Here is a 27,101-nt window from a genome sequence, read left to right as displayed (position 1 = left end):
CGGAGCCTGCGGGGGCTCGGCAGCGGTAAGCCGGGCATAGTGAGTCTGGATCATGGCTACTTTGTGCATTTTGCGCGGCTCATGTGGTGCCTTTCTGGGGGAAATTCGGTCCTGTTAGGTGTAAAACCTGGTCTGTCATCTGAGAAAGGGCAAGGTGATCATGAAGGACGGAAATAGTAACATTAGCAGGAAAGTAAACATCAATCAGTATCGATTATTGGAAGTATTTCTTCACGTAAATCTGCTACAGCAACGACGAGGATCAATAATTAGCTCCAAAAGAGGTTTGGCAGCTGTAATGTCTAAAACAGCTGTTGTGTATTAAACACCTTTAAGGCACTTTCAGACATTAGATACGTGTTTTAATGCTTATTTCATTATTATTTATCATTTAATGCTTATTTCATTATTATTTAATAGTTTTGAAACTAGATCTGTTCTAATTCCCTGCAAAATAAATTAAAATAAAATTAAATAAAGCTTTCTTACACCTTTCTAACATTGCTTATATAGTAAAACTCAAGTAATAAATCTTGCATTTGCCATAAAAGTGTGGCCAGAATAAAGAGAAGTGAAAGTGTTGAGGGAAAAAGGTTAAAGTCAAAGGTGAAACCTTAAGGTCATGTATCATAAGAAACCAGATTTTTAATTTTTTAAATAAAAATAAACCTTTATTTGAAAACAAGCCATTAATTCTCCGCTCCAGATGTGGTCACTAAGCTATAAAAGTGCCCTTTTTTGATGTAATTACTTTTGTGATGTCACAAAAACAGATTTGCATAACCATACACGCTAATTTAATCTCTATAAAATAACTATAAAAATAGTATTTAAAAATATTTCTTTATTATAAAATATTTAAAAATTGTAGTTGTTTAGCCACTGCACATTCGTGCCAAATTTATTAAGAAGTGCTTCAGCCAGACTGCTTCTGTATGGTCTTTAATAATACATGCAGATGTATATACCGAGCTACGTAAGTGTCAAAACCAGATTTGCATATATCCGCTACATAAAATAATGCTCGTAAAACAGCTGGTTAAATTCTAAGGGATAAAGAGAGGTTGGGAAATGTAAAATTGTACAAAAAAAATGTAATAATTAATTTTATTAATGAATTTATTTTTATAAAAAATAATTATAACTATATTTGTTGCATAAACCTACTTAAAACATTACAAGTGGACCTCTTATATAGCATATATATGATGAACAATCACAGAGCTCCTAAGGAAAAGCATTTGACAGACAAGGATCCCAGCTATAAAGGATCTACTACTCTGCCTAGTTCGAGGGACCACCTCAGGTTTACTGGGCTACAGGAACTCCTAGAGCTCAGACAAGGCTGTGCAGTGCTTTGAGCAGCAATGGGATTAGTGGAGAAGTGGAGAGTAAAGTAGGTGAAGAGTTGTGGTCGGTTTAGGTTTATGGACCCTGCATGTCATTGTAACTGCTTACTGTCCCATGTTTTCCCAGCAGTAGTGAGTCAGACATGCCCCGCTCCCCAGTACAACGGTTTGAGACGTGGCTTTCATCGTGCTGCCCTGCTGCGGCTTGCTGACGACCCCAAAAGTGACCCGACCGTCCCACCTCCGTCCCACCATGAGCACTACCGGGCCCAGGAATCCAGAGAGGGCTCATCATCATCATCATCATCATCTTCTTCCACAGGGCAAGCCTCAGCGTCTGACCCTGGTACTCAGCATGAGGACCCCCAGCTTAACACCAGGTTAGAGTAGCACTACACTGAGGGTCTTGCATGTATAATATGCATCTTATTTCTTATGTGTTTATTAAAACTATGCATGATTATAATATACCCCTCAGTTATCAGGACCAGAGCGGTGAACAGGCAGAGGACTACGAGACTGAGGAGCAGCTCCAGACTCGAATCCTCACCGCTGCGCTCGAGTTTGTCCCTCAGCACGGTTGGACTGTAGATGCCATCGCCGCTGGAGCGGAGGTCTGCTGAATCAGTTCTGAGTGTAATATGAGCTTGACTGGTTAAAGGAGGTTTGCCGTGTACATGAGCTCTTTTCTTTTTGTGATCGTAGACTGTCGGCCTGTCAGCTGCGTCTGCTGGAATGTTCGATAACGGTGCAGGAGACTTGGTGCTGCATTTCGTCGGCCAGTGCAACGTTCAGCTTGCGGATATTCTGGCAGAGCAGCATAATAAAGTCCAGCTTGGCCAAGCAGAGTGAGCATCCGTCTCTGATCGTGCCCTAAACACGTCACCTCACAGCTCTTCTGTGATTTGTTTTTACAACAGTGGTGTAAAAGTAAATTCCATTGAGAATTTCCCCACTGTGGGACTAATGAATGATTATCTTATCTTATCTTATCAATCCCCAACTGTAGGGGGAGCCCAGGAGCAAAAACGAACAAACCAAAAAACTCAATCAAATCATGCTGCTTTGGGCTGAATTGCTTGTGGTGCTGATTCTTAATGATCCTGTGATCCTGATTTCCAGAAAGAAGAAGACCGCAGAGTTCCTCAGAGATGCGGTGGAGACTCGACTGAGGATGCTGATTCCATATATCGACACATGGCCACAGGTGTGCCGATCATATATATATATATAATAATGTAATATCTATTAGTGAGTCCGGCTGCAGATGGCAAAGCGGCATGGCTCAGGATTCCCGACACTGAAGCCGAAAGTATATATACACACACATACACACGTGTGTGTGTGTGTGTGTATATATATATATTTCTGTATATATAGTGTATATGTATATATGTGTGGTGTGTATATATACTTTCGGCTTCAGTGTCGGGAACCACTGAACCGAGCCATGCTGCTTTGCCATCTGCAGCCAGACTCACAATTAGCTGTGCTCTCTCCTGGTGGCTAGAAGGCACTAGTGAAGGGGGGTTAATTGACAGCACTAAATTTGGAGAACAAGTGAAAAATTCAATAAACTAATTTCATCCTCTGTAGGCGATGAGTGTACTGCTGCTCCCTCACAACATCCCAGACAGTCTGAAGCACCTGTCCACACTGGTGGATGACATTTGGTACTACGCAGGGGATCGCTCCACAGACGTGAGTAACTCCTCTGAACCCCAAATTCTCCACTCTGAGGAGTTCACTCTGAGTAGGATGAGTGTTGATGTTTCTGTGATCCTTCGTTAAGCCGTCCTAAACTGGTAAAGACTAAAGCAAGAAGCTGTTATTTCTGTTGCTTTTCCACAGTCTGGTCTATGAAGGTCTAATCTAATGAAAGGCTTGGAAAGCGGCAGTATTTGACCCAGCAGTTTTGTTCAACTCCCCTGGAGTCTGCAAACGTCTCTGACGCGTCAAATTCAGTTTCTATTCATATTGTAATGATAATACAGCACATTTTCTAAATCTGTAGAGCCCGGCCTTTCAACTGCATCTTATCAGCATATCATACGTGACGCACATCCCAGGTTACGAGGCTAAGACTAAGACTCAAGGTGTGGTTGGTGTGGCGCAACAGATAAAACCACTAGGTGCCAGTGCGCTATTACAACATGTTTGAGACCAGCGTTCGATTTCCAGTCTGGGTGACTGTGCTGCACTACACCAATAATAGTCCTTGGGCAAGACTCCTAACACTGCATTGGCCCACATCTGTAATGTGAGTAACCTGGATTAGAGCGCCAGCTAAATGCCATAAATGTAAATGTACTCAAACAATTCGTCCATGTGAGTAAAGGCATGTTTTTATGAGATATTTCTAAATGTAAGAAGTAGAAATTCTCAAATCTGACTTTGGGTTTTTTAGATTTAGAGTATCTCCTCACACAGTTCTCTAGGTCAATGGGGAGAGCTGAGAATGTTCTGGACATTTTGATATGATAGCTGTGGGGATTATTTGATATACAAGTGCCTTTAAAAGCAAATTTGAGAAGACATGCAAATGGTTAAATGGCTGTTGTGTTTTTAGACCTTATACTTAATTTATACTTATTAGAGGTAAGACATATATTAGTTTAGTCTTTTTAAGCTTCTAACAGAGATTTTAAATTAACGTTTCTTGGTATTGTTGCTCCTGGACACCCTCTAGAGGTGGGGAGTGTAATTCACTTTTACTCTGCAGCAGTAAATACAAATTGTGCTTTGAGCACCCCCTCATGGACAGCTGTATACATGCTTTTGTGGACAAGCTGAGAGCTGCAGAAGCAGCATCTGAAGGTAGAGCAGCATGTGGACTGTAGAGGCGGTGGAGTAACACTACAGGATTTTACACTAATATGACACTATGGGTTACGCAGTGTTACACAGCAGCAGTTCTGGAGAGAGGTTCTCCTCCTGCAGCTCCACCACCAAACCTCCATAGTGCAGTAGCAGCAGCGTTCCGGCCCGGAGTGGGAATGACGGAGACACCGTTCTCCCTGCTCACATTAAATTCTCGCTCTCTCGTGTGATTAATTCATAATCAGTTTCTTAGCAAAAGTCATTATTTCCACTTAAACCTCCGGCTGCATCTTTGCTTGTGTTTATTAAAGTACTGCATCTTTATCCTCCTCTACCTGTGCCTGTCCTGCTGACCGTGACTCAGCTGAACTGGTACACCAGACGAGCAGCGCTAACCGGCATCTACAACACCACAGAGCTGGTGATGGTGCAAGACTCCTCCCCTGACTTTGAAGATACCTGGGCCTTCCTCGACAACCGCATCCAGGATGTGGTCAACATGGCCAACACTGCCAAACAGGTATGGTGAATTAGACTGTGGTGTCTTTTGATGTTGGACTTAATGGGACTGAGTGTGCCGTTCTCTTTGCAGGTGCAGTTGACTGGAGAGGCTGTAGTTCAGGGGCTGATGGGAGCTGCAGTTACGGTCAGTGCTGTTTGATTTACAGCCTGCAAGCTTTCTGTAGACTATCAGATATTAGAGATCCCTTATAGTGACAAAAGTATTGGGACACCTGCTCATTCATTGTTTCTACTGAAAGCAAGGGTATTAAAAAGAGTTTCTCCTGCTTTTTTTGGAGTAACTGTCTTTGCTGTCCAGGGAAGAAGACTTTTTACTAGATTTTGGAGGAGCATAGCTGTCAGGATGTGATTGCATTCGTCGACAAGGGCGTTAGTGAGGTCAGGATGTTTGATGATGATGATGATGATGATGATGATCACCACCCCACCTCATCATCCCAAACCCCCCAACCATCCATCATTCACAAGAACACAGTTCTTCCACTGCTCCACAGCTCAATGCTGGGGCGCTTTATACCCCCACTCTAGCCCACACCTGGCATTAGGCAGCATGATGCCAATGGGTTTACCAATGCTGATCTACTCCAGAGAGTCCTATTCTATTGCATAGTTCTTCTCTACAGGGATTAGATTAGCTGTGTGTGCTTGTGTGCATTACCACATCTGTGTCAGCAATAGGTGCAACTTAAAGTAGCTGAATGCATTAATTCGTAGAGGTGTCCACAAACTTTTAGACGTATAGTGCCTGTTAATTAATGGACTTATAGGGCTTCTATAATGCTATAGCATTATAGGCATTATAGTTCTGTGGTCCTGAGTGTGTATATGCATGGTTAAGTTCTGGCTTGACACCTCTCTTGTGTTCTGGTCTACAGCTGAAGAACATCTCGGGGGTGAACCAGAGACGATGAAGCTTTGTGTTTTTCTCCAAAATGTCTATCCACAACCCGTCACCGATACCCGACACTCTGATGACCTGCTCTTTTCTGAGGATTGCTGAAGTGTCTGTCTTGCTATAATTTCAAATGCAGTTTGGACCAGGGGGCAGTTTCTTGTTATTCTTTGTTGCCCCCAAGTCACTTTAATGTGGTCTCAGTGCCATAGCTGTCAGTCTCTTCTGTCTATTTTTTTTACAGCAGGGAGATTCAAACATCTAGAGATCTCCTGACCTGCAGCCCTGACATACCCAGCTCTAATACTCAGATGTTGTTGATTCTGTGGGTCTGTAAATATCCAGCAAGTCAGTCACCCCTGATTTACAGGCGTGAAATGGCTCAGTTCAGTCTTCCCAGCCTCCTTACCAACACTTTAACTCCCTGTATAAGCAGAATAAATATGCGTTATACTTGAACATGTTTTGTTAGGCCTTATGTGAGTGATTTGAGTTTCACAATAAAGCACTTGGACATTATTTCTGTGAATCATTTGTTTTAAGCACTCATTTCAGTGAGTATATCAGTTATTGATCTGTTTTCTCTCTGGAACCAATCAAACAATCAGCAGAATATGATTTATTTATTTATTGACTAATTTTGTTTCCAATAAAGGTTAGCTGTTATTTGCTATTTAGCAATATTTCATAAATATGTGGACAGATAGATTATTTATATGATATATATTTAAATGTATAAATAGTGTGTGTGTATATATATATATATATATATATATATATATATATATATATATAAAACAAACAAATGTTGTCAGATAACTTGATAGCTGTCTGTGATATAGATAATTAAGTATTTAATGACTATAATTATTGTAATTGTATGGAAATGTAAAAAAAAAAAAATGACTTATTTGCATAAAAGTTTAAATATTAAATAAAGCTCATAATGAGAGATCTATTAAACGTTCTTAAACTGCCCAAATTGTTTTAAGAGGCTGTTTATCATATACATCCTGAAATAAAACTGAAAATATGTTTGGTAATTAATATTGGGATTTTGAATCTTTATTATGTTCTTTAAAAACTTATTTTAAAATAAATAAACTTGGTTTTCCAAAGCCCTTAAAGTTCAGATGTGGCAATACTGTACTTAATGGATGTAGCTACATTACTGGAAATGTTGAATATTGATAAAGAGTTTTATTATTAATAATAAACACTTTAATATTAATAAAGAATATTATGATTTATATATATATTTTTTTTACATATAGTACTTCGTGTCTTAATGTTCGTGCTTTTTATTTGATATTACATTATTAATAATATTATTATTATTATTATTATTATTACATTATTAATGTTTGACCTGGTTTCGTTCAGATCGTCGCTGTGAAATAAAGGTTCCTAGGCGGCGGTTCTCGCACGGCCCCGGGTGTGAGCACAGCCTGGGCTCAGTGTGTCTCCGGGCGCTGGAGTCCGCGCAGCAGTGGCAGCTCCTCTCTGTTCGCGTTACTCCGGTTTAAGCTGAACTGCGGCTCTCAGCATGCCGTACGCCAACCAGCCCACCGTGAAAATCACCGAGCTGTCGGACGAAAATGTGAAGTTTGTCATCGAGAACACGGATTTAGCGTGAGTGCTGCAGCGGCGGCATCAGTGCTAGCTTTAGCATTAGCCTTAGCTTTAGCATTAGCTTTAGCATTAGCCTTAGCTTTAGCATTAGCCTTAGCTTTAGCGGCAGTGTTGTGGTTGTGGTTGTTGGCGGTTTTGGTGCTTTTAAGCTGCTTTTGTGTTTCATTACATTTCTAATACCTTTATAATGCGAGCTTTTATAAATACACAGAAATAAAGGCAAAACAAGGCTCTAGAAATCTTAGCTACATTAACTCCAAACTACTAACTGCTACAACCTATTGTCTGTTTATCTGTATTAATAACCAAGCACACCTGTCTGTCTGTCTGTATATATATTAAATGTCTGCCTGTGTCTGTCTGTCTATTTATCTATCTATATGTCTGTCTGTGTATGTATTTATCTGTCTGTCTGTCTGTATGTATCTGTCTGTGTCTGTATGTATCTGTCTGTGTCTGTATGTATCTGTCTATGTGTCTGTATGTATCTGTCTATGTGTCTGTATGTATCTGTCTATGTGTCTGTATGTATCTGTCTATGTGTCTGTATGTATCTGTCTATGTGTCTGTATGTATCTGTCTATGTGTCTGTATGTATCTGTCTGTCTGTCTATGTGTCTGTATGTATCTGTCTATGTGTCTGTATGTATCTGTCTGTGTCTGTATGTATCTGTCTGTGTCTGTATGTATCTGTCTATGTGTCTGTATGTATCTGTCTATGTGTCTGTATGTATCTGTCTGTGTCTGTATGTATCTGTCTATGTGTCTGTATGTATCTGTCTGTCTGTCTATGTGTCTGTATGTATCTGTCTGTGTGTGTCTGTATGCATCTGTCTGTCTGTCTACATGTATGTATGTCTGTATGCATCTGTCTGTCTGTCTACATGTATGTCTGTCTGTCTGTGTCTACATGTATGTATGTATCTGTTTGTCTGTCTGTATGCATCTGTCTGTCTGTATGTATGTATCTGTCTCTTTAGAGACTGTGTGTGTGTGTGTGTGTGTGTGTATATATGTGTATATATATATATTAGATTAAATGTCTGTCTATAATCTATCTATGGAGCAGATAAGAGGAGTTTTAGGAGTAAAGCTAGTTTTGATGGATGGTTGTGAATATGATATGTAGCTAAAATCAAAAGGTAATTAAGAGTATTCCTCTTGTAGTCTGCAGCCTTATAATAGCAACATTTATCATGGTTTTCATGTCATTACAAGTGTTTCATACGTGCTGTGATGTATCTCACCCTAAACAGACGTCCACACTCTTTCCTCGCTGTCAATCACTGTTCCTCCTTCTTATTCCAGGGTCGCAAACTCTATTCGACGTGTGTTCATGTCAGAAGTCCCCACCATTGGTGAGTGTCCTAACCTAACATATATAAACACACACACTGTTACTGTCAGTATTTGAAGTGTCCCCAGTCTAACCCGAATCCAATACCTCAGCCATCGACTGGGTCCAGATCGATGCCAACTCTTCAGTGCTCCATGATGAGTTCATCGCACACAGAGTGGGTGTGTACATTTCCAGTCATCTCCAGATTCCTCCTGATTGTGTTGTTGGTGCCTTTTGTGCAGTGTAAGTGTATTCTTCACAGCTCTAGTGACTTGTTTCTGTTTAGGACTCATCCCCCTCACCAGCGATGACATAGTTGACAAGATGCAGTACTCAAGGGTGAGTTTACTGATGTGTCTGACAAGCTGTTTACCAGGGCAGTTACAGAGTTCATCTGTTTAGAATAATGCCAACATCACAACAAATATAAATAAACCAGCTGAACCTTTCCCAAAGCCCCCCCAGGCACCTAGTTTATCTAATTGGTCCTTCATTAAAGTAAATCAGGTAAGCTGCTGGTGGAATTGTCTGGAGTTTACAAAGATGATCAGCACCCAAACCTGTGCTCTTCTAACTAGCATATGAGTAATTTTACTGACCAGCAGCTGACCACTGACATTATGTTTATTTGGGTACTTTTAATGTTGTATAGGGTTAATTACAGGTAGACACTCTCACTGTCCACTGACTTTATGTTTATTTGGGTTTATTCTAATGTTATATAGAGATAATTACAGGTAGACACTCTCACTGACCACTGTGTTTGTTTATTTCAGGTAGACACTCACTGACTACTAGCTTTGTTTATTTGTGTTTATTCTAATGTTATATTGAGTTAACTACAGGTAAATACTCTCACTGACCACTGACTTTATGTTTATTTGGGTTTATTCTAATGTTATATAGAGTTAATTACAGGTAGAGACTCTCACTGACCACTGACTTTATGTTTATTTGGGTTTATTCTAATGTTATATAGAGTTAATTACAGGTAGACACTCTCACTGACCACTGACTTTGTGCCTATTTGGGTTTATTCTAATGTTATATAGAGTTAATTACAGGTAGACGCTCTCACTGACCACTGACTTTATGTTTATTTCGGTTTATTGTAATGTTATATAGAGTTAATTACAGGTAGACACTCTCACTGACCACTGACTTTGTGCCTATTTGGGTTTATTCTAATGTTATATAGAGTTAATTACAGGTAGATACTCGCTGAGACAAATAGCTTGTATTCTTGTGACTGTCAACGGCTTTTTGGCACGGATCTTGACTGATGCTGATTTATTGTCTCTTGAATCTTTGTCAGGACTGCACGTGTGATGACTTCTGTCCAGAGTGCTCTGTTGAACTGACGTTGGACGTGAGGTGCACAGAGGACCAGACACGACACGTGACTTCACGGGATCTGTTGTCGAACAACCCTCGAGTCATTCCTGTGAGTCCACTAATCTGAACCAGTATTAGCTTCTATAATATAGTCAAACAACATACGCCCAGCCAGAAAGACTGTGGCCAGTTATGTTCCTCGGGGCTCCCAACCATAGATGGCTGTAGCATCACCGGGGATTGACACCCCTCTCCTGATACTCTCTTCTGTAAATTTTAGCAGACCTGTCTCACATTTGCACAAAAACCTAAAGTATGATCTTGTGTCCTGTTCTTCAGGTGACCTCCAGAAGTCGAGATAATGACCCGAATGACTATGTGGAGCAGGACGGTGAGAACAGCTCCTTAACTTTCTTTTCTTTACGTTGGAAGAACTGTAGCTGTTTGTTAATAAAATGCTCAGCAGGTTGTTTACTGGTGATTTACAGGAGGTATCTGACCTTTTCATTTAGAGCCACTGCTGCCTTTTCTGGTCCTCCCTCTCTCCTAGAGCTGAAAAGTGGCAGCGTTCCTTATAAACACACCCTGCTCTCCTCCCCTTTCAGATCCACCTCTTTGCTGTCCTGGCTGGGTTTGATCTGCTGCATCCCAAACCTCACAATGAGACACTATATGTGCAAACGTTTGTGGACACCCCTGCTTTTCCCATCCCTGTAGAGACATATATTCGATAGAATAGGAATCTCTGTAGCATATGAACCTCTTAGCATCCTACCTAATGCCAGGCGTGGGCTTATAGAGGGGTATAAAGCCCCCCAGCATAGAGCTGTGGAGCAGTGGAAGGAACTATGTTCTCTGAAATGATTGTGGTGGTGCTCCATCCAAAACTTCTGAACTTTTGCAACCCTACAACATTGCTATAAAAGAGACTGATTAGGCAGATTTAATTGACGTTACCCCCCACAAACCAGTCATCAGTAACCTGGAACATATTTTGGCTCGTTGTTGAGTGTCCTCGCGAGCAGTGCAATCAGAATCCCTCATGCGCCGCTTCATAGCGGGGCAAGAGCTCTCAAGGTTGTTCAAAAAATCAGATTTTCTGTTTATGTAAGGTTATGTAAGCAGATTGATTTAGTTCCTGTCTTGATTGTAGACATCCTGCTGGTGAAGCTTCGAAAGGGCCAAGAGCTGCGCCTCAGAGCATATGCCAAGAAGGGCTTCGGCAAGGAACACGCCAAGTGGAATCCAACAGCGGGGGTGGCGTTCGAGTATGACCCAGATAACGCACTGAGACACACCGTGTACCCCCGCCCTGAGGAATGGTAGGCTCTGTTTTATGCCATATTAGTTAAACACTCGTCGCATGATTCCATGAAGTAGTTATCAGTGCAGTGTCGGAATTAGCACTCTGAGCACCCAGCAAGCCTTTCTTCACTGCTGGGTAGCAGCTTCGTGTAGAGATGATTAGGCCCTTTTGTTTTAGTGAGCCAGCTGGAAATTCTGCTCAGTCTTTGAAAAATGTTCTGAATAATTAATCTTTCAAGATGTAAACAGTCGTTCAGAGTGGGTTTGGTGTGAAACGCTCTGCAGAAACTTGTTAGGTCAAAATTGCTCACAGTGGTGATGAATGGCTGCGTTACAGGAAATGGTTCTGAATATGCCGCCTGATGCCAAAGTCAGGTAATACTGTACACAAAGACGACTTTTATTCAAATTATATATACAAAAACATATAGAAAAATATATTTGTGTCATTCACAAACATTCCATTTATATAATCTTGACGGTGTTCAGCAGACACTCTTATCCGGAGCGATCTGCAAAAGTTCTTCACTGTTCATTCAGAAAATACCCTCAGCTTGTTTATATCAGCTAGAATCCAAAAATACCTCTAATCTCAGACTACTAAATACAGAAGTCAGTCTGGAAACACAATCCTCTACACACTCAGTCCTCTCAGAAGAGGAGGGTCTTCAGTCTGGGTTTGAGGACAGCGAGCGTTGGACACCCAGGGGAAGTTCGTTCCACCACTTCGGTGCAGGACAGTAAAAAGTCTGGACGCTCGTCTTCCGTGGATCTTAAGGGATGGCGGGTCGAGCCGAGCCGTACTTGAAGCTGGAAGGGTTCTTGGTGCAGATCGGCTTTTGAACATCGCCATCAAGTACGGAGGGGCTGGCCGGTCCAGTCTTGGCTTTGTAGGCCAGAGTCAGGGGTTTGAATCTGATGTGGGCAGCAGCTACAGGAATTCTGTGGAGATGCATCAATTTACATACTTCTAAGTTCCTACGTTTCTCTACAGTGAGCCATTTCACACCAAACCTCACATTGATTGACTTTATTTACACATGAAGTTGGAAAAATGAATAGTTTTCCCAGTTTAAGCTCCTGTTGGAATTTACATCTACATTTACAGTGTGTCTGACGCTCTTACCCAGAGTTACATGTGAATCATGTTACACTGGTAGGTGTGTGCAGTGTTTAAGCCTGCCGTTAACAGTGTTGTTTTTGGTGATCGGATCACGGATCTCGGATTTCACTTGTCCACATGAAAAGCCAGGTGTGAAGGAAGCGCCCCTCAAGACGCATTGTGATCGGATTATGATCAGATCACTCAAACCACATTCAGAGGTGATTCAGAGGTGAATAACAAGGGTATTCGGATCGGATTCTGTTATGCAGGTGGAAATGCGTCTAAAAAAACTGTTTACTGGTTTATGATGCCAGTATTACAGAGTTTGTTCCCTTTCGGGTTAAATAGGCTCCATTTCTGATATAGTCTTTACTGAATTGCAATAATCGTCTACTGTTCCATGACATTGTAGAACCTCCAGTGTTCCTCTACGCAGAGGAGTAGACTTTGGAGTGCAATTATTTTCCTTTGGTGACAAGCGGCAAAAAAAAGCTGACAGGTTGGATGCAAACTTCCCTACAAGACCTTGCACCCCCTATGATAACATGCACACATTGCAACGACGCATTAGCCAGGAGTAAACAGGCTCTCAATGGTGTAGTTTGATGGGCTTACCCAGCTAGGGAATTGAACACTAGTCTGCCATAGAGAATGCTACACTAGCCTTCTGCTACCCGCTCTGCTTCAATAACCTGAAATCTGAAGTATGCAAATAAAAACTTCAACTTAAATAGTTTATAGTTGTAGTTATAATTGCATGGACATGAAACCTTCATTGGCTGTCTTCTCTGTGTCTCAGGCCCAAGAGTGAGTACTCTGAGATTGAGGAAGAAGAAGTGCAAGCTCCGTACGACCCCAACGGCAAACCTGAACGGTAAGAGTACACCGTCCGTCATTTTGACAGATTAGGATACTGTAAATCAAAATTCACTTCCTGTCCAGTAGGTGGCGAGTGTGTGTGAAATACATGCACATGCCGCCACTGATAATAACATAAACGCACTCACTGTGGTGCAGTAAAAGAGCATTCAGCAGGATTTCTTCCAGGTGTAGCGAGTTCCCACGTTCAGAGAGTCTTAGCGACGTCTGAGACGTCCAGGAAAAGTCGTCTGCCTCAGGCAAAAGAAGCAGAACTTGGTGACAGTCACTGCTGCAGCGATCTGCCTTGATGTGCTTGCTTACGCACAAGCAAGCACCCATTTTTAGCCCATGCAGACCAGGAGGAAGGTTTGAGCTCAGGCTAAGCTGCAGTAGGCTTATGCTATGCACACATACGGAAACGACTTGGCATTTTTTGGCGCAAACGGACAAAAGTATTGGGACGTCTGCTTATTCAGTTTTTCTTCTAAAATCAAGGGTATTAAAAGAGCTGATCCTGCTTTTGTTGGAGTAACTGTCTCTACTGTCCAGGGAAAAAAGGCTTTCCAGTAGATTTTGGAGGAACATTGCTGTGAAGATTTGATTGCATTTAGCAACAAGCTTTAGCGTTAGTGAGGCCAGGATGTTGGATGATGATGATGATGATGATCACCACCCCACCTCATCGTCCCCAACTCCCCAACTGATCATCATTCCAGAGAACACAGTTCTTCCACTGATCCGCGGCTCAATGCTGGGGGGCTTTATACCCCTCTAGCCCACACCTGGCACCAAAAGATTCATGTTTACCTGCTGCAGAAAGTCCTACTCCATTCACAGTACTTCTTTACATGAACTAGACAAGCTGTGTGTGTGCATTTGCACATCTGTAGTTGTGCATCGGCAGTAGCGTGCAACATGAAGTAGCTGAATGCATTCATTAGAAGAGGCGTCTACAAACATTTGGACATATAGTGTATGTAATGACAAAAGACTTGTCTCATTGACGTGATTGGTGATGCTCCTCAGGTTCTACTTCAACGTGGAGTCATGCGGTTCACTGCGACCGGAGACCATAGTGATGTCGGCTCTTGCTGTGCTGAAGAAGAAACTGAGTGACCTGCAGACGCAGCTGAGCCACGAGATCCAGAGTGACGTCCTCACCATTAATTAAAACCACCAGACTGGAGCTTAGTGTTATTACAGAGTGACGATGGATACCTGTATGTATGTACTCGTTCTTCAAGCAGTTTGAAAGTAACGGGTGAATTTTGTACAGTAGGATATTTCTGTTAATGCTTTTTTTTTTTTTTTTTTTTTACGTGTTTTGACGTTTTGACTAGTGATGGAGAATATTCTTGATAATAAAGCAAAATGTGATTTTTAAAGCGTAACATTCTTCTTGGAATATTTGGAGGAAAAATCCACACCCCAAACACTAGAGGGCAGCATATAATAGCTGAATAATTCATACTGATGATGAGCCCATCATAGCAGATGATCAGACCGGACCAGACTGACCACCAGGCTTCTTTGCCACCCGTGTCACCCACCAGACTGAGAGCCAGGCTCCCCGGTCACCCACCAGACTGCGCACTAGGCTTCCCTGCCACCCATGTCACCCACCAGACTGGGCACCAGGCTCCCCTGCCACCCAGGTCACCCAACAGGCTGAGCACCAGGCTTCCTTGCCACCCGTGTCACCCACCAGACTGAGCACCAGGCTTCCTTGCCACCCGTGTCACCCACCAGACTGAGAGCCAGGCTCCCCGGTCACCCACCAGACTGCGCACTAGGCTTCCCTGCCACCCATGTCACCCACCAGACTGGGCACCAGGCTCCCCTGCCACCCAGGTCACCCACCAGACTGAGCACCAGGCTTCCTTGCCACCCGTGTCACCCACCAGACTGAGCACCAGGCTTCCTTGCCACCCGTGTCACCCACCACGCTGACCACCAGGCTTCCTTGCCACCTGTGTCACCCACCAGACTGACTGTCAGGCTCCCTTGCCACCCGTGTCACCCACCAGACTGACTGTCAGGCTCCCCTGGCACCTGTGTCACCCACCAGACTAAGCATCAGGCTCCCCTGCCACCCGTGTCACCCACCAGGCTTGAGGAGTTAGCTAGCAGGCTAAACACCACTGTACAGGTCGTGTTCCAGCTGACTGAGACTCAAATCACACCTGTTTAGAGAATATCCGAGAGCACATGGTCAAGGGTCTTAGGAGCGTTACCACTGTAGACCGTCCTCGGTATTACCATTATACTGCCCAACCCTACACGAGACTTCCGCCTCTACCGTCTCTACCTTCAGATTCTGCTGCTTCTGGATCTCTCAGCTTGTCCAGAAATGCATGTGTACAGCTGTCCATGAGGGGGTGCTCAAAGCACCATTTATATTTACTGCAGTGGAATTAAAGTGAATGATGAAGTGACTCTTCACAACTGTAGGGGGAGCCCAGGAGCAAAGAACACCAATTTACACATAATGCTGCTTTAAATGGGCAACAGTTTCAAGCCTGTATTGACATGTTTGCTAGAGCTAGAGCTGCTGATGACAGCAAAGTCTCTGTAGAACGGATTTCGCCACAATAACGGAAGGCCACTGCAGACACTTTCACCTCCTGAAAGAAACGCTAGATAAACCCGGACGCCAGTTTGTGTAATATCATATTTATTTCTTCCTGTGAGTTTTGGTTTTTCCATACATGAGTATTGAGGATTTAGAGGAAAAGTGCAGTCACATAAACTTCTCTCTTTGACCTTAATAGTTTTTACTCTAAAATAAATAAAAGGATTTGTAGCACAAAATTACAGCAACATAGATCCAGTGAGTTCAATCTTCACCCAAGGTGCGAGAGACACATCTATGTATAGTAAAATAAAGACGTAATATCCAAATCTAATTGAATACGTCCTTCTGGAAACCTCAGTGAGTTTAGGATGCATCGCTACCTCATTGCAGAATTCAGTTTTTCTGGTGGGGAAATAAAAATAACAGTGGAATTTGTGGATCGTACATTCACACATTCAAGTTCAGGTAAATCGTTTTATTGGTAAATAAAGGCGCTTCAGAAGGTTCTTTGAGCAATTTTTTTTATTAATAATTTAGCTTATATTTTTACCTCATTTGCACAGCCAATTACCCAAACCCCAATCATCTGAACTCCCACTATAACTAGTAATCCCCCCAACACTACAACGGGGAAGACTGCCGCTGATTCAGCATCGCTAGGTAGCCAGCACATCTCCCCAGCTCCGAAACAATTGCTAACAGATGCCCGTGCTGACCACCATCACACTAGGAGTGGTGTGGGGAGGAAGTGCCATCAGCCCACCCCTACGAGAGAGCCAGGCCAACTGTGCTCCCTCTGACTCCGGCTGCTGATGGCAAGCATCGATCATGACCCGTGATTCGAACCAGCGATCCTCGGATCATAGTGGCAGCACATTAGTCCACTGCACCACTCGGAGCCCTTCAAGAACCTTTTGTATGACCTTTATTTTTTTAAGAGTGAGCGTGGTCTCGTAGGGTGTGTACGGCTGGACTGTGCGTTGTAAAATATGCACACCACACATGTCTAAATTTAAATTGTCTTTTTTAATTACAGGGTCTAAAAAGAAGCAGGTGACAGCCATCAGCTCAATATTGAAATACTGAAGTTTCTAGTTCACTGAGACCTATATATTTATTTATATATATATAAATTTCATCTGTTTGAAATATCATTGATATACTGTACGTGGAATACTGGCAAAAAAAATAAGAAAGAAAAAAATAAATAGACCAAACAGTTTTCTTGAAGATTGTGTATTGCTTCTTAACCGATACCACATAGATTTTTTGGCACACCACAGATCAGTTAAATGTCATAAAAATCTCAAATAGTTCTATAAATCTTTAAAATACTGTGCTGTTTCCTAAAATAAGATATATAGAGATGATTGATAACTCTAACTCCTCTAAGGTAGAGATAAGCAAACACGTTGCTGAATAGCTTTCACTGCATACTTACACCGAACACCGTCGGGGGGGCTGGGGGGTGGTGGGTTTTGGGGGGTACTCAACCCGTCCATTCACATTCACATTCATATCCATATCTGTTACAATGACTTTTCCCTCAGTTCAAGCATAACCACAGCACTCAGAACTAAACGCAACCAAAGATGAAATGTGTGAAGCTGCTGGCTGGTCGCTCAGTCCGATAGCGACTGAAATCCTGGTCCGCCCTCGTTGGGCTCTGGTTGTTGGAAGGCCGGAATTACGTACGTTAGGTTTCTTGCCCGATGGCTGAATGGCTGGATACTGAAACACAGTATGCGCAAGGCTTGGGTGGAGCTGATGCACAGGGAGTCGACCCCGGCTTATTCAGCCTAATTCATTTGATCAGAGGATGTGCTGATGTTTTCTGGGGCTATCTGATCGGCCAATGTTCAAGCCAGATTTGGCCACCCGGCAAAATAAATAAATAAATAAATAAGGTCATGACTTCATGGCTTTCCTCAACAACTGGAGAAAAGTGGGGGGCTAAGAGGTGGGGGCATTAAAACACCAACACTGGAGTGGAGAATAAGTAAGAATACAAAGCAGCAGCACAGCAGGGGTGAGAACGCCGTCCACCAACTTAAAACATGCATCAAGGTAGATAGATGGTCTACGGTTTACGTAAAGCAACAAATAGAAGAAGGACCTCTACCTCGCTCTCGCGCTCACTCTCGCGCTCACTCTCGCATTCGCAGCTTCACAAAGCAACTCTAAAACGTCCAGTAAACAATTGACCATTTTACAATTTGAGACAGTGATATGTATAGTTTGTGGAGGTTTCGTGTAACGTCCTAGTCGTGAAATAAACATCCAAATAAAATCCGTCCGATTGGGTAATCATAAATAATGAGCGTTAAAATATAGACAAATAATAATAACAACAACAGTGCGCCTACCGAAGACAATGTCCAATAATATTCAAATCAAAGATTCAAATAATGAATCTAAAAGGGTAATAATAAACAATAAGTTCAATGACTGAATAAAATCATTAAAAAATGGATAATAATATGCGCCTACAGGACACAGCGTGTGCTCGGGCCAAGACTTCAAGACAGCTGATTGGTGCTGAAACAGTGACTGTGTTTCTCTAAAGGCAGCTCCTCCACTCTTCAGTCCTGATGCTCCAAATCTCCCCCTAAACATCTCCCTTCCCTCACCTGACTTCCTAATCAGTTTTTTAATTAAGTTCTCGCCAAGCGTCTAGCGTGATACTGAGAACACAATCTTGTGGCACAAAGGAAAACAGCTGGGAGATAATAAGGTCTAAAAATACAGAAGGGGAAGACAAAAAAAAGCTGTCTAGTCTAATAGGAGTTCAGGAACCGAACGAAATGGCAGCGGTGCTGTTAGACCTCCTCACAATGTGGAAGACACTAAATATCAGTAGAAAGACTTCAGTCAGACTTCAGAAAGACTCAAGAGTAAAAGTTAACCATAACCAAGGAGACGAGGAGATGGGAAAAATGGTGTTTGTGGTGAGGATGCCTGTCCCAGAGCCGTGAGCAATGTGAACTGAGGAACAGCATGGCACCAACCGCTCTCGCGGCCTTACAGATCCGTCTACTTGCGAATTGCGAACGCTTGTAAGAGGAGGAGGGGGGGAAAGCACGATATTTCATAGGCAGCGGATACACGTACGATCCTTCCCTTTTTCCTGAAGAAATCCTCTCTGGATAATCAGTCGTCTTAGCAAAGATAGAAAAAGGTCGGCCAGCTCTGCTGGTTTTCAGTGCATTTGTGCCAGGCCCGAGTCCAAGGTAAAAGCCAAAGGAGAGAACGAGTCGTCAGCTGGAGCGCGTCGGCTAGGTCGCGTCCCGTCAGTGGCTGGAGCTTCTGCGTACCAATAGCTTTTGTGCTTGTGCCGGAACGAAGTCTTAGCGCGGTGTGTCAAAATTGTTTGTTTGTTTGTTTGTTTATTTGTTTGTTTTCACTTCAGGACGTGTGTGTCGCGTGTCTTTCCTTGGAAAAAAAAAATCAAATCCACCGCAGGCAATGATAAATAAGTGAAGGGACTAAAGAAGTGAACCAAATTAAAAAAAAGAGAAAAGAGAGAGAGAGAGAGAGAGAGAGAGAGAGGAATGACCGGAACAAAGCTTTTATGAACAAAAGAAGGCTGTGACGTCCCCCCCACCCCCCGGCGAAGCCAAGCCCAGTCTCATCTGTCCAGGAGCAACTTGAGTGCCCGCTCAATGTTCATCCTGTGGCCGACGCGCGTCACCCCCAGGTCGATGAGGTCCTGCTTCTGCAGGCTGGGCAGGTGGCTGCCCTCGATGTCGTTGTCCATGAAGGCGTCTCTGTGCTCGGCCAGGTTGAGGCTCTCCAGCCAGTCGGCCACGTCCTGCTTGCTCCAGGCCAGCACGGGCTTGGTGGCGAAGGGCTTGTTGGAGGCTGCCTGGATGAGGGTGAGGGGCGAGGGCGAGCGGCTGCGGCCCGTGCCCAGGCTGAGGGGCGGCGTGGGGAGGCCGAACACGTCTGTCATGGTGGGGGAGGCGGCCGAGGCCGGGAGCGAGGACGAGGAGGCACAGCTCAGGCCCGAGTCCGGAGGGGACATGATGGGACTCGGGGCTCGGGGGTGCGGGTGGTGAGGGTGAGGGTGCTGCGGGAGTTGTGGAGGGTGCGATGGGTGCGGGGAGGAGGGCAAGCTCTCGGACTGTCGGCACGGCGACGGGGAAGCAGGCACGTTCTGGCCGGGCTGGGCGCTGAAGGAGACGGCGGTGTTCTGCTGGGTACCTGAGACGAGGGACACCACTGCGTCCGGATTTCTGCTGGAAAGGAGAGAGAGAGGAAAATGGGGAGAGGGAGTCAGGGGGGTCAGGGAGGAGAGATAGAAGGGGAAAAAAGAGTCAGCGGAAAAGGAGACAGACCGTGAAAAGAGAGAAAGAGACAAAAACAAGAAGAAAGGACTCAGCAAAAAAGACAGCGGGAGGGAAAGAGCTAAGCACCCTTCATGTCCAAAAGTTTGTGGACACCTACTCACCCTTGTAGGAAGGGTCTTTACACTAATCTGAATGCCTGTGTCTGCAATGGATGCACCCTAATATAGCTGAATTCATTTTGTGGAAGGGTTGTCCAGTTTGGGGTGGGCAATAAGGCGAAGTATCGAAATCGTGATCGATTTTGTAAGCATGATACAAGCGAGCACATCATGGATATCTTCAGTGTTTAACCCTCTGGAGTCTATAAGGATATTCTCTCGATTTCTGCATGTATTCCTAAATTCGCCTTAAAAGGAACTTGTATGTGAGATAATTCCCAGAGGATTTATATGAAAACTGTTTAGAACAGTCTCAGCTCTCTCTGTAATGAGACCCATGTGTCCTAGAGCTCTGTGTGACGAGATAATCTGCTCCTAAACCTGAAAAAATAAAAAACGATTTGAGAAATTCTTCATATTTCTTGTGAAAACATCTCTTCATTCATGTGGACGAATTGGTTTGGAGCTTGAAATGGATTTACCAGAGTCTCAGCTTCACTAAAGCAGAGGAATGTCAGTTTCTGGGTGTCCACTGGTCAGTTTAACACAAAATCATAAATGGACACACAAACCAAGCAATTTCTGATGAGGAGGATGACGGGCTCACAAATCCACCAGTTAAATATGTCTTCAAAGCCTTGTAACTTCTACAAACCTCGGACTCTACAGATTCAGAAAAGGCTTGAACTCACAAAGATATTAATTCATGCAAAAAGGTAAACATTGAAATTGGCGTGCTGCCGCGTTCGTAGACTGTCCGTAGGGTTAGAGAACACTGACCAACTGCACATTTCATTACAGGAAGTGTAATTAGTGCTGTTTAACTGGATGAAGGGCAGCAGATGTTGTACAGAAATCACTGTTCTCAGTATGGGAGAGTATTTGAATAGCAGATTTTAAGAATCTGCCCCTACCAGTGCATTTTGTCTGCATGTTAAAATATCACGATTAATACAGTGTATAGTGAAATTATCTATAAATATTGTGAAATAATATTTTTACTGTATCACACATTTTACAAGCCAGGAAAAAGGACATACATAAAAATTAGCCTTAGTTTCAAAGCCTCAGTGAACCGCATAATTGAAAGTTAAATTAGCATGAAACAAAGCTTTTCAGCTCATCTGCCAACGTATTAGGGCTTAACATCTGCTGGTTTACTGAGTAATCTTAAAAAAGAATGTAAAGGATTTTGTCTTCTGTCACTGTCAGGCCTAACTTTATTTAACGTAATCTGAAATCATGAAAAATGGAGCAATCACCAATCACAATGACCTGAAAATGGCCCATTACCATTACATTAGCCAAAATGATTCAATGACATTATCTAAAATGATTCAAGGTTTAGCAGATGCAGAAGGCTTTGTTCTGACTGTGACAACATAATAAGCAATGCATAAAACAACATGCCTAATGCCGTGTCTACAGCAACCTGAGCAGCCCAGGGTCTGATCTGCTATTCCCAATACATCCTGAGAGAGGTATCTCTGTGCATAAAGGGACACTGCGCTAATACGCTATGGTTAAATCATCCAGGGCAAACTGCAAGCATTCACTGTGGTTCCAAAGTGAAGTGCCAAACAGGGGCAATTCACATGTTGCTCCTTGCTATTTAACACTGCAAATCAAAACACTGCATAACAAATAGTCTTTTTATAGCATCGTCATCTTCATCCTCCCAGTTTTACAGCTTCTCGGGACAGCCTCCGTTCAGTGTGCAAGGTGATGTTTGCACAGAGCATGCAATAAATAACAGGCTAGACCGGCACGCTATTAAAACTACGGTCCACAGACTCTAGAGGGTTAAAGAACACTGACCAACTGCACATTTCGTTACAGCGAGAGTAATTAATGCTGTTTAACTGGAAGAAGGGCAGCAGATGTTGTATAGAAATCGCTGTACTCAGTATGTGAGAATACTTTAATATTACTTTTTAAGAATCTGCTGCTACCAGTGCATTTTTCAAGTCAAAATATTATGATAAATACTGTGCATAGTGAAATTATCTTTAAATATTGTGATGTAATATTTTTACTGTATTGCCCAGCTCTACATACACAGAGTAAACATGCATAAAATCATTTTACAAGCCAGGAAAAAGGCATCAAATCAAAACACTGCATAAAAAATAGTCTTTTTATAGCATCGTCATCTTCATCCTCCCAGTTTTACAGCTTCTCGGGACAGCCTCCGTTCAGTGTGCAAGGTGATGTTTGCACAGAGCATGCAATAAATAACGGGCTAGACCGGCACGCTATTGAAACTACGATAACTACGTGCAGTTTAGTAGCTCTAAAAAAGAAAAAAAAAGAAAATGTGACGACGTCTGTTTGACTTCAGACTCCGTATTTCTTCCAGACACAGCAGAAATGACATGCCAATAAGCAGATGAAGTAATGTAGGCTGTTGTGAAAAAGTCATTACCGAAATCTCTCTTTTTACACATTGAAAGACTCGAGACGTCCTTTTGCTCAGCGATAGTTCTACAACTACTGTCAGGGCATCTCAGGGTCAGTTCTGTGGTCTGTAAATAACCAAAGCTTTTCATAATAAATGAGGCTCTAGTCTCAGGTCTGCAGTAGGAGGCAGCAGCAGTGCATCTGCGCAGAGGAGATATGCCCAATATAGGTACCCGACCCGAAGCACGAATGAACACACACACACACAGACACACACAGATACACACACACACACTTCAAGCTGTGCTGCTCTTTAAGACTAAGAAGACTAAAACGCATTGGCACGGAGGAGATCTACATGCGACTCTTAATACGACTGCCTTTGTCATCAGTAGGAAACTGACGTTGGCACTGCTGGGTAAGGGGCCTCCTGAAAAGGCTCATGGGGGCAGTTTGTGTGATATGCTGACTGAGTAATAAGCGGTTAGTGTTTGAAATCAAAGCAGCACACACAAACACACCTCTCTCCCCGCTATGGTTTGGTCTGTGTTCATCACACTGACGTTGCTCATCTCGTCCTCAAGGCTGTTCTCATTATTAGGTTGCTAGGCAACTCTTTCTTTCACGGGCAGAGCACACACATACACACACACACACACTAATCTGGGCGGCTAAATGAATGTCTGTGTTACTGGGGCGAGTGCTGCTGGTGCTGGAGGTGGGGGGAACGTACCTCGATCCAAAATGAGTCCTACATCCTGTGGGAGAGTCTAACGCTTCCCCTGGCTTTGGTGCTTTGTCCTTGTTGACGTGTTGCAGGACCGAGTTCATTTCGGCCATCCCCTGGGGCTTGGCCTCTGGGCCGTGGGGGTTTTTCAGATCCAGAGGTTCACCCCAGAGCTTTGAGGTTCTTTGCGTTGGAGTTTTCAGAGGCTCTGGCGGGGCGGTTCCTGGGGGTGGTGGTGGGACCGAGGAGGGCACCCTGAAAGAGCCCACGCTCTCCTCGTTCAAGGCGTCCTTGTAAAGTGCATTGCTCTTGTTGACGGCGTGCTTGGCCTTCGGCTTGGCCAGGACCTGCGCCCTGTCCACCAGAAAGGCCTGTCCATCTGCATAGACGGTGCAAGTGTCCAGGGTCTCTCCTCCTTCCGACGATAAAGTGGAGATGCTGGACACAGTGGAGACCGTGCTGGTTGTCTCCAGCTGAGGGTCTCCGCTGCTCCGGCTGTCCACCTCAATGCCTGAGTCGATAATGGGCTCGTAGGGTTCCAGAGGCCCTGTTGGGAAGCTGGGAGGCGTGCAGTTGGTAAGGACTGTCGGTCTTTTGATCTCCGAGTTGCTCGTGGTCAAGTGGGGGTAGTAGGGACCTAGGGAAGGTCTCCTCATGCCGTTGGCTTTCTGTTTCAGCAACTCAGAGATTGTCCCTGCCTGATCTTCAGGGATATCAAAACTGTTAGCAAACTCTAACGGGGGAGGCAGGGGTTCACCAAACACAAACTCCTCATCAATGTCTACAGAGGCCAGAGGAGGTGGAGGGATACCAAAGGGAAGTTTGACTGGTTCGTCTACAGAACTGATGGTGATGATGGTCTTTCCTTGTGGGGCAGTGGACAGTGGCTTGCTAGGTGGAGGGTTAACAGGTGCCGGCTGGTTGGGATCACGAAGTTCCCCAGGGGTGCTGTCCGGACAGGCATCCTCATCTCTCTCCCCCTCCGATAGGCTGTTTTCCTCTGACTTGGTGCCATCCGTGGTGTGGACCATCAACAGCCCCGCTGACTTTTGCTGAGAAGTGTCCACAATGTCAATCAACATGTTCTTCTTCTCTTCCACCCTCTTCTCGGGCTTGCCCAGGTCCAGCTGGTACTTGGACTCGGTCTCGTACTTGGACTCAGTCATCTGTCTCCGCAAGCCTCCCCGCGGCCGGCCCATAGTGGCCGTGCTGGAGAAGCTCACCTCCACATTGGGCCGAAGCTTCGTGTCGATGAAGAGTGGCTTGTTGAGGTCCAGCTTGGACGGGTCGCTTTTAAGCGGCAAAGGCTGGGACTGCTCCCTCATGGCCCGGTCTCTGGCAGCTAGTGCTAAGGCTAATGGGGAATTGGGGTCCAGAGGCTTTCCGGTGACGGGGTGGACATAGTTTCCACTCCCTGAGCTGTACGTCTTGTGGGCTGGCAGGCTGATTGGACTGTGTCCCGTGCGAGTGTTCAGAAGTTCCCGTACCATTGTGGGCTCTGGGCTGTTGAAGTCTGTCACATTGCCGCCTCCTCGTGGTATGCTTAGCAGAGACGAGGGAGGCGCCATGAGCCTTCGCAAGCGCTCGTCACTGCTGAACATGCCCTCGTCTATGGACTTCGAGTGTCGCAAACGTGGGGCAGGCGTCGGAGCCACGTCCTCGTCTCCAGCATCTGTGGATCTGAAAGATGGAGAGTTCCTATGCACCTCCAGCCTCTTCTCTCTGGCTGCGCTGGAGACCATTCCAGTTGCAAAAGGGCTGCTCGTGTTGAGGCCGTCGTCTGGACGAAGTTGGCCCGTGTGCTCCGGCGTAGACGTCTCGATCTCCATGCTGCTGCCTTGGCTGCTCTTGCCGCTGCTGCTGGTGGAAGGTTCTTTGATGATGATGGTGGGGATGGGGATGGAGCAGGTTTTCTCAGGGCTGTCCTCTACGTTGGACTGCTTCACCAACATGCCCTTCCTCCTCGCAGGCTTATTTGGCACAAACAGGGCGGAGTGACCCATTTTGCCGACATCGGAGTATGGGTTTTCGGGGATCTGGGCGCGGCGCATGTGAAGGCTCTGCTGGGCGGTTGGGCTGTTGCAGCCCTCAGAGTCGTACTGTTCAGGGCTGTCTCTATAATACATGCCCTGTTCTCTCCAGCCGGAACCGAGGCTGGACTCTCCTCCTCTGTCCGGGGGCGTGCTGTTGGCAGCAGGAGTTTGAGCGGTGAAGCCTGGTCGGATTGTGCCGTAACCACGCCCGGCGGGCGGAGGGCCACTGTTGTGGGGCGGAGACGGAGGGGAGATGGCTGGTGGTGGAGGAATGTCCTCGGATGAATCGGGCATTGACAGGCTTCTTGTAAATTTCAACATGGGAGGAGTGAGGAACTGCTTTTCTTCTTCCGTTACCCCTGCGGTTAGATAACAGGAGGAGGCTCATCAGTAGGACAGCAACCACGGCAGTTAATGAAAGACTAAAATCTATTACACTGGTATTATGAGCACCAAATGTTCCAATATTTCGCATATGAGCAAACAAAAAGCTGCCAAGAGTTTGTCTGTGTTTTTTTTTTAATGCTGATAAGGTAATTGCTGGTGTCCTACAACATTTTATTGTATATACAGTCATGCCCGAAAGTATTCATACCCCTGGCAAAGTTTGACTTAAATTTACTTTTATTTAACCAGAAATTATATTTTTGCCTGGAAATGACACAGGCATCTCCCAGGAGATAACACGATGATGTACAAGAGGCATCATTGTGGGAAAAAATATTTCTCAGCTTTTATACACATTTGAACAAAAAGTGGCATGTCCAAAATTATTCATACCCTTCTCAATAATTAATAGAAAAGCTTTTATTGGCTATTACAGCAATCAAACGCTTCCTGTAATTGCTGACCAGCTTTTTGCATGTCTCCACTGGTATTTTTGCCCATTCATCTTTAGTGATGAGCTCCAACTCTTTGAGGTTCGAGGGTCTCCTTGCCATCACCCTGATCTTTAGCTCCCTCCACAGATTCTCAATTGGATTCAAGTCAGGACTCTGGCTGGGCCACTGCAAAACATTAATGTTTTTGTCTGCTAACCATTTCTTCACCACTTTGGCTGTGTGTTTTGGGTCGTTGTCGTGCTGAAATGTCCACCGGTTCCCAAGGCCAAGTTTCTCTGCAGACTGCCTGATGTTGTTGTTGAGAATCTTGATGTATTGCTCTTTTTTCATGGTGCCATTTACTGCGATCAAGTTCCCTGGTCCATTGGCTGAAAAACACCCCCAAAACATTAGGTTCCCACCACCATGTTTGACAGTGGGGATGGTGTTCTTAGGGTTGAAGGCTTCTCCTTTTTTACGCCAAATGGTGCACACATCATTGTGGCCAAACAATTCAATTTTTGTTTCATCTGACCATAAAACAGAACACCAGAAGTCTTCTTCTTTGTCCAGATGAGCATTTGCAAAGGTCAAGCGGGCTTTTGTGTGCCTTTTCTGGAGAAGTGGTGTCCTCCTTGGCCTGCGTCCGTGGAACCCAGCAGTGTGCAGTGTCCGTTGAACTGTCTGCCTTGAGATGTCGCCACCAGCAGAGTCCAGATTCACCAGGATGGCCTTGGTGGTGATCCTTGGATTTTTCTTCACCTCTCTCACTATTCTCCTGGCCAGCACAGGTGTCACTTTTGGCTTCCGACCACATCTTCTGAGATTTTCCACAGTGCGGAACTTCTTGTATTTTTTAATAATACTTTGCACTGTAGCCACTGGAACTTGAAAACATTTTGATATGGCTTTATAGCCCTTTCCTGACTTGTGAGCGG

General features: G+C 44.4%; 4 protein-coding genes across 5 annotated transcripts in view; 2 read left to right on the top strand and 2 right to left on the bottom strand.

Moving 5' to 3' along the window:
- coq9 (coenzyme Q9 homolog (S. cerevisiae)) overlaps positions 1-6,102 on the top strand; it is a 6,175-nt gene extending 73 nt beyond the window's left edge. The window contains exons 1-9 of the mRNA XM_072663208.1: positions 1-25; positions 1,480-1,729; positions 1,828-1,963; positions 2,055-2,197; positions 2,472-2,556; positions 2,946-3,050; positions 4,534-4,689; positions 4,762-4,815; positions 5,567-6,102. The exon at positions 1-25 is cut by the window's left edge and continues 73 nt beyond it. Of these exons, the coding sequence (XP_072519309.1) occupies positions 1-25; positions 1,480-1,729; positions 1,828-1,963; positions 2,055-2,197; positions 2,472-2,556; positions 2,946-3,050; positions 4,534-4,689; positions 4,762-4,815; positions 5,567-5,602 (990 nt within the window). The 3' untranslated portion in view covers positions 5,603-6,102. The remainder of the gene's footprint in view (positions 26-1,479; positions 1,730-1,827; positions 1,964-2,054; positions 2,198-2,471; positions 2,557-2,945; positions 3,051-4,533; positions 4,690-4,761; positions 4,816-5,566) is intronic.
- The window catches only part of ciapin1 (cytokine induced apoptosis inhibitor 1), a 303,079-nt gene that overhangs the window by 6,890 nt on the left and 269,088 nt on the right, over positions 1-27,101 (bottom strand). The gene's annotated exons all lie outside the window — the stretch shown is intronic.
- Positions 7,031-14,524, top strand: polr2c (RNA polymerase II subunit C). The gene is made up of 9 exons (XM_072664006.1): positions 7,031-7,215; positions 8,524-8,573; positions 8,665-8,733; positions 8,841-8,893; positions 9,870-9,998; positions 10,229-10,280; positions 11,043-11,211; positions 13,099-13,173; positions 14,187-14,524. The coding sequence occupies exons 1-9, from the start codon at positions 7,130-7,132 to the stop codon at positions 14,329-14,331; spliced, it is 828 nt and encodes a 275-aa protein (XP_072520107.1). The 5' UTR covers positions 7,031-7,129; the 3' UTR covers positions 14,332-14,524.
- Positions 16,743-27,101, bottom strand: part of shank2b (SH3 and multiple ankyrin repeat domains 2b) — a 150,072-nt gene continuing 139,713 nt past the window's right edge. The window contains exons 22-23 of the mRNA XM_072664181.1: positions 23,316-25,701; positions 16,743-19,970 (exon numbers count right to left, since the gene is read on the bottom strand). Of these exons, the coding sequence (XP_072520282.1) occupies positions 19,364-19,970; positions 23,316-25,701 (2,993 nt within the window). The 3' untranslated portion in view covers positions 16,743-19,363. The remainder of the gene's footprint in view (positions 19,971-23,315; positions 25,702-27,101) is intronic.

This window comes from Salminus brasiliensis, chromosome 19, assembly GCF_030463535.1.
Source record: "Salminus brasiliensis chromosome 19, fSalBra1.hap2, whole genome shotgun sequence".
Classification (NCBI taxonomy): Eukaryota; Metazoa; Chordata; class Actinopteri; order Characiformes; family Bryconidae; genus Salminus; species Salminus brasiliensis.
Note: the sequence above shows the minus strand (reverse complement) of the source record. Positions and strands in the feature narration are given on the sequence as shown.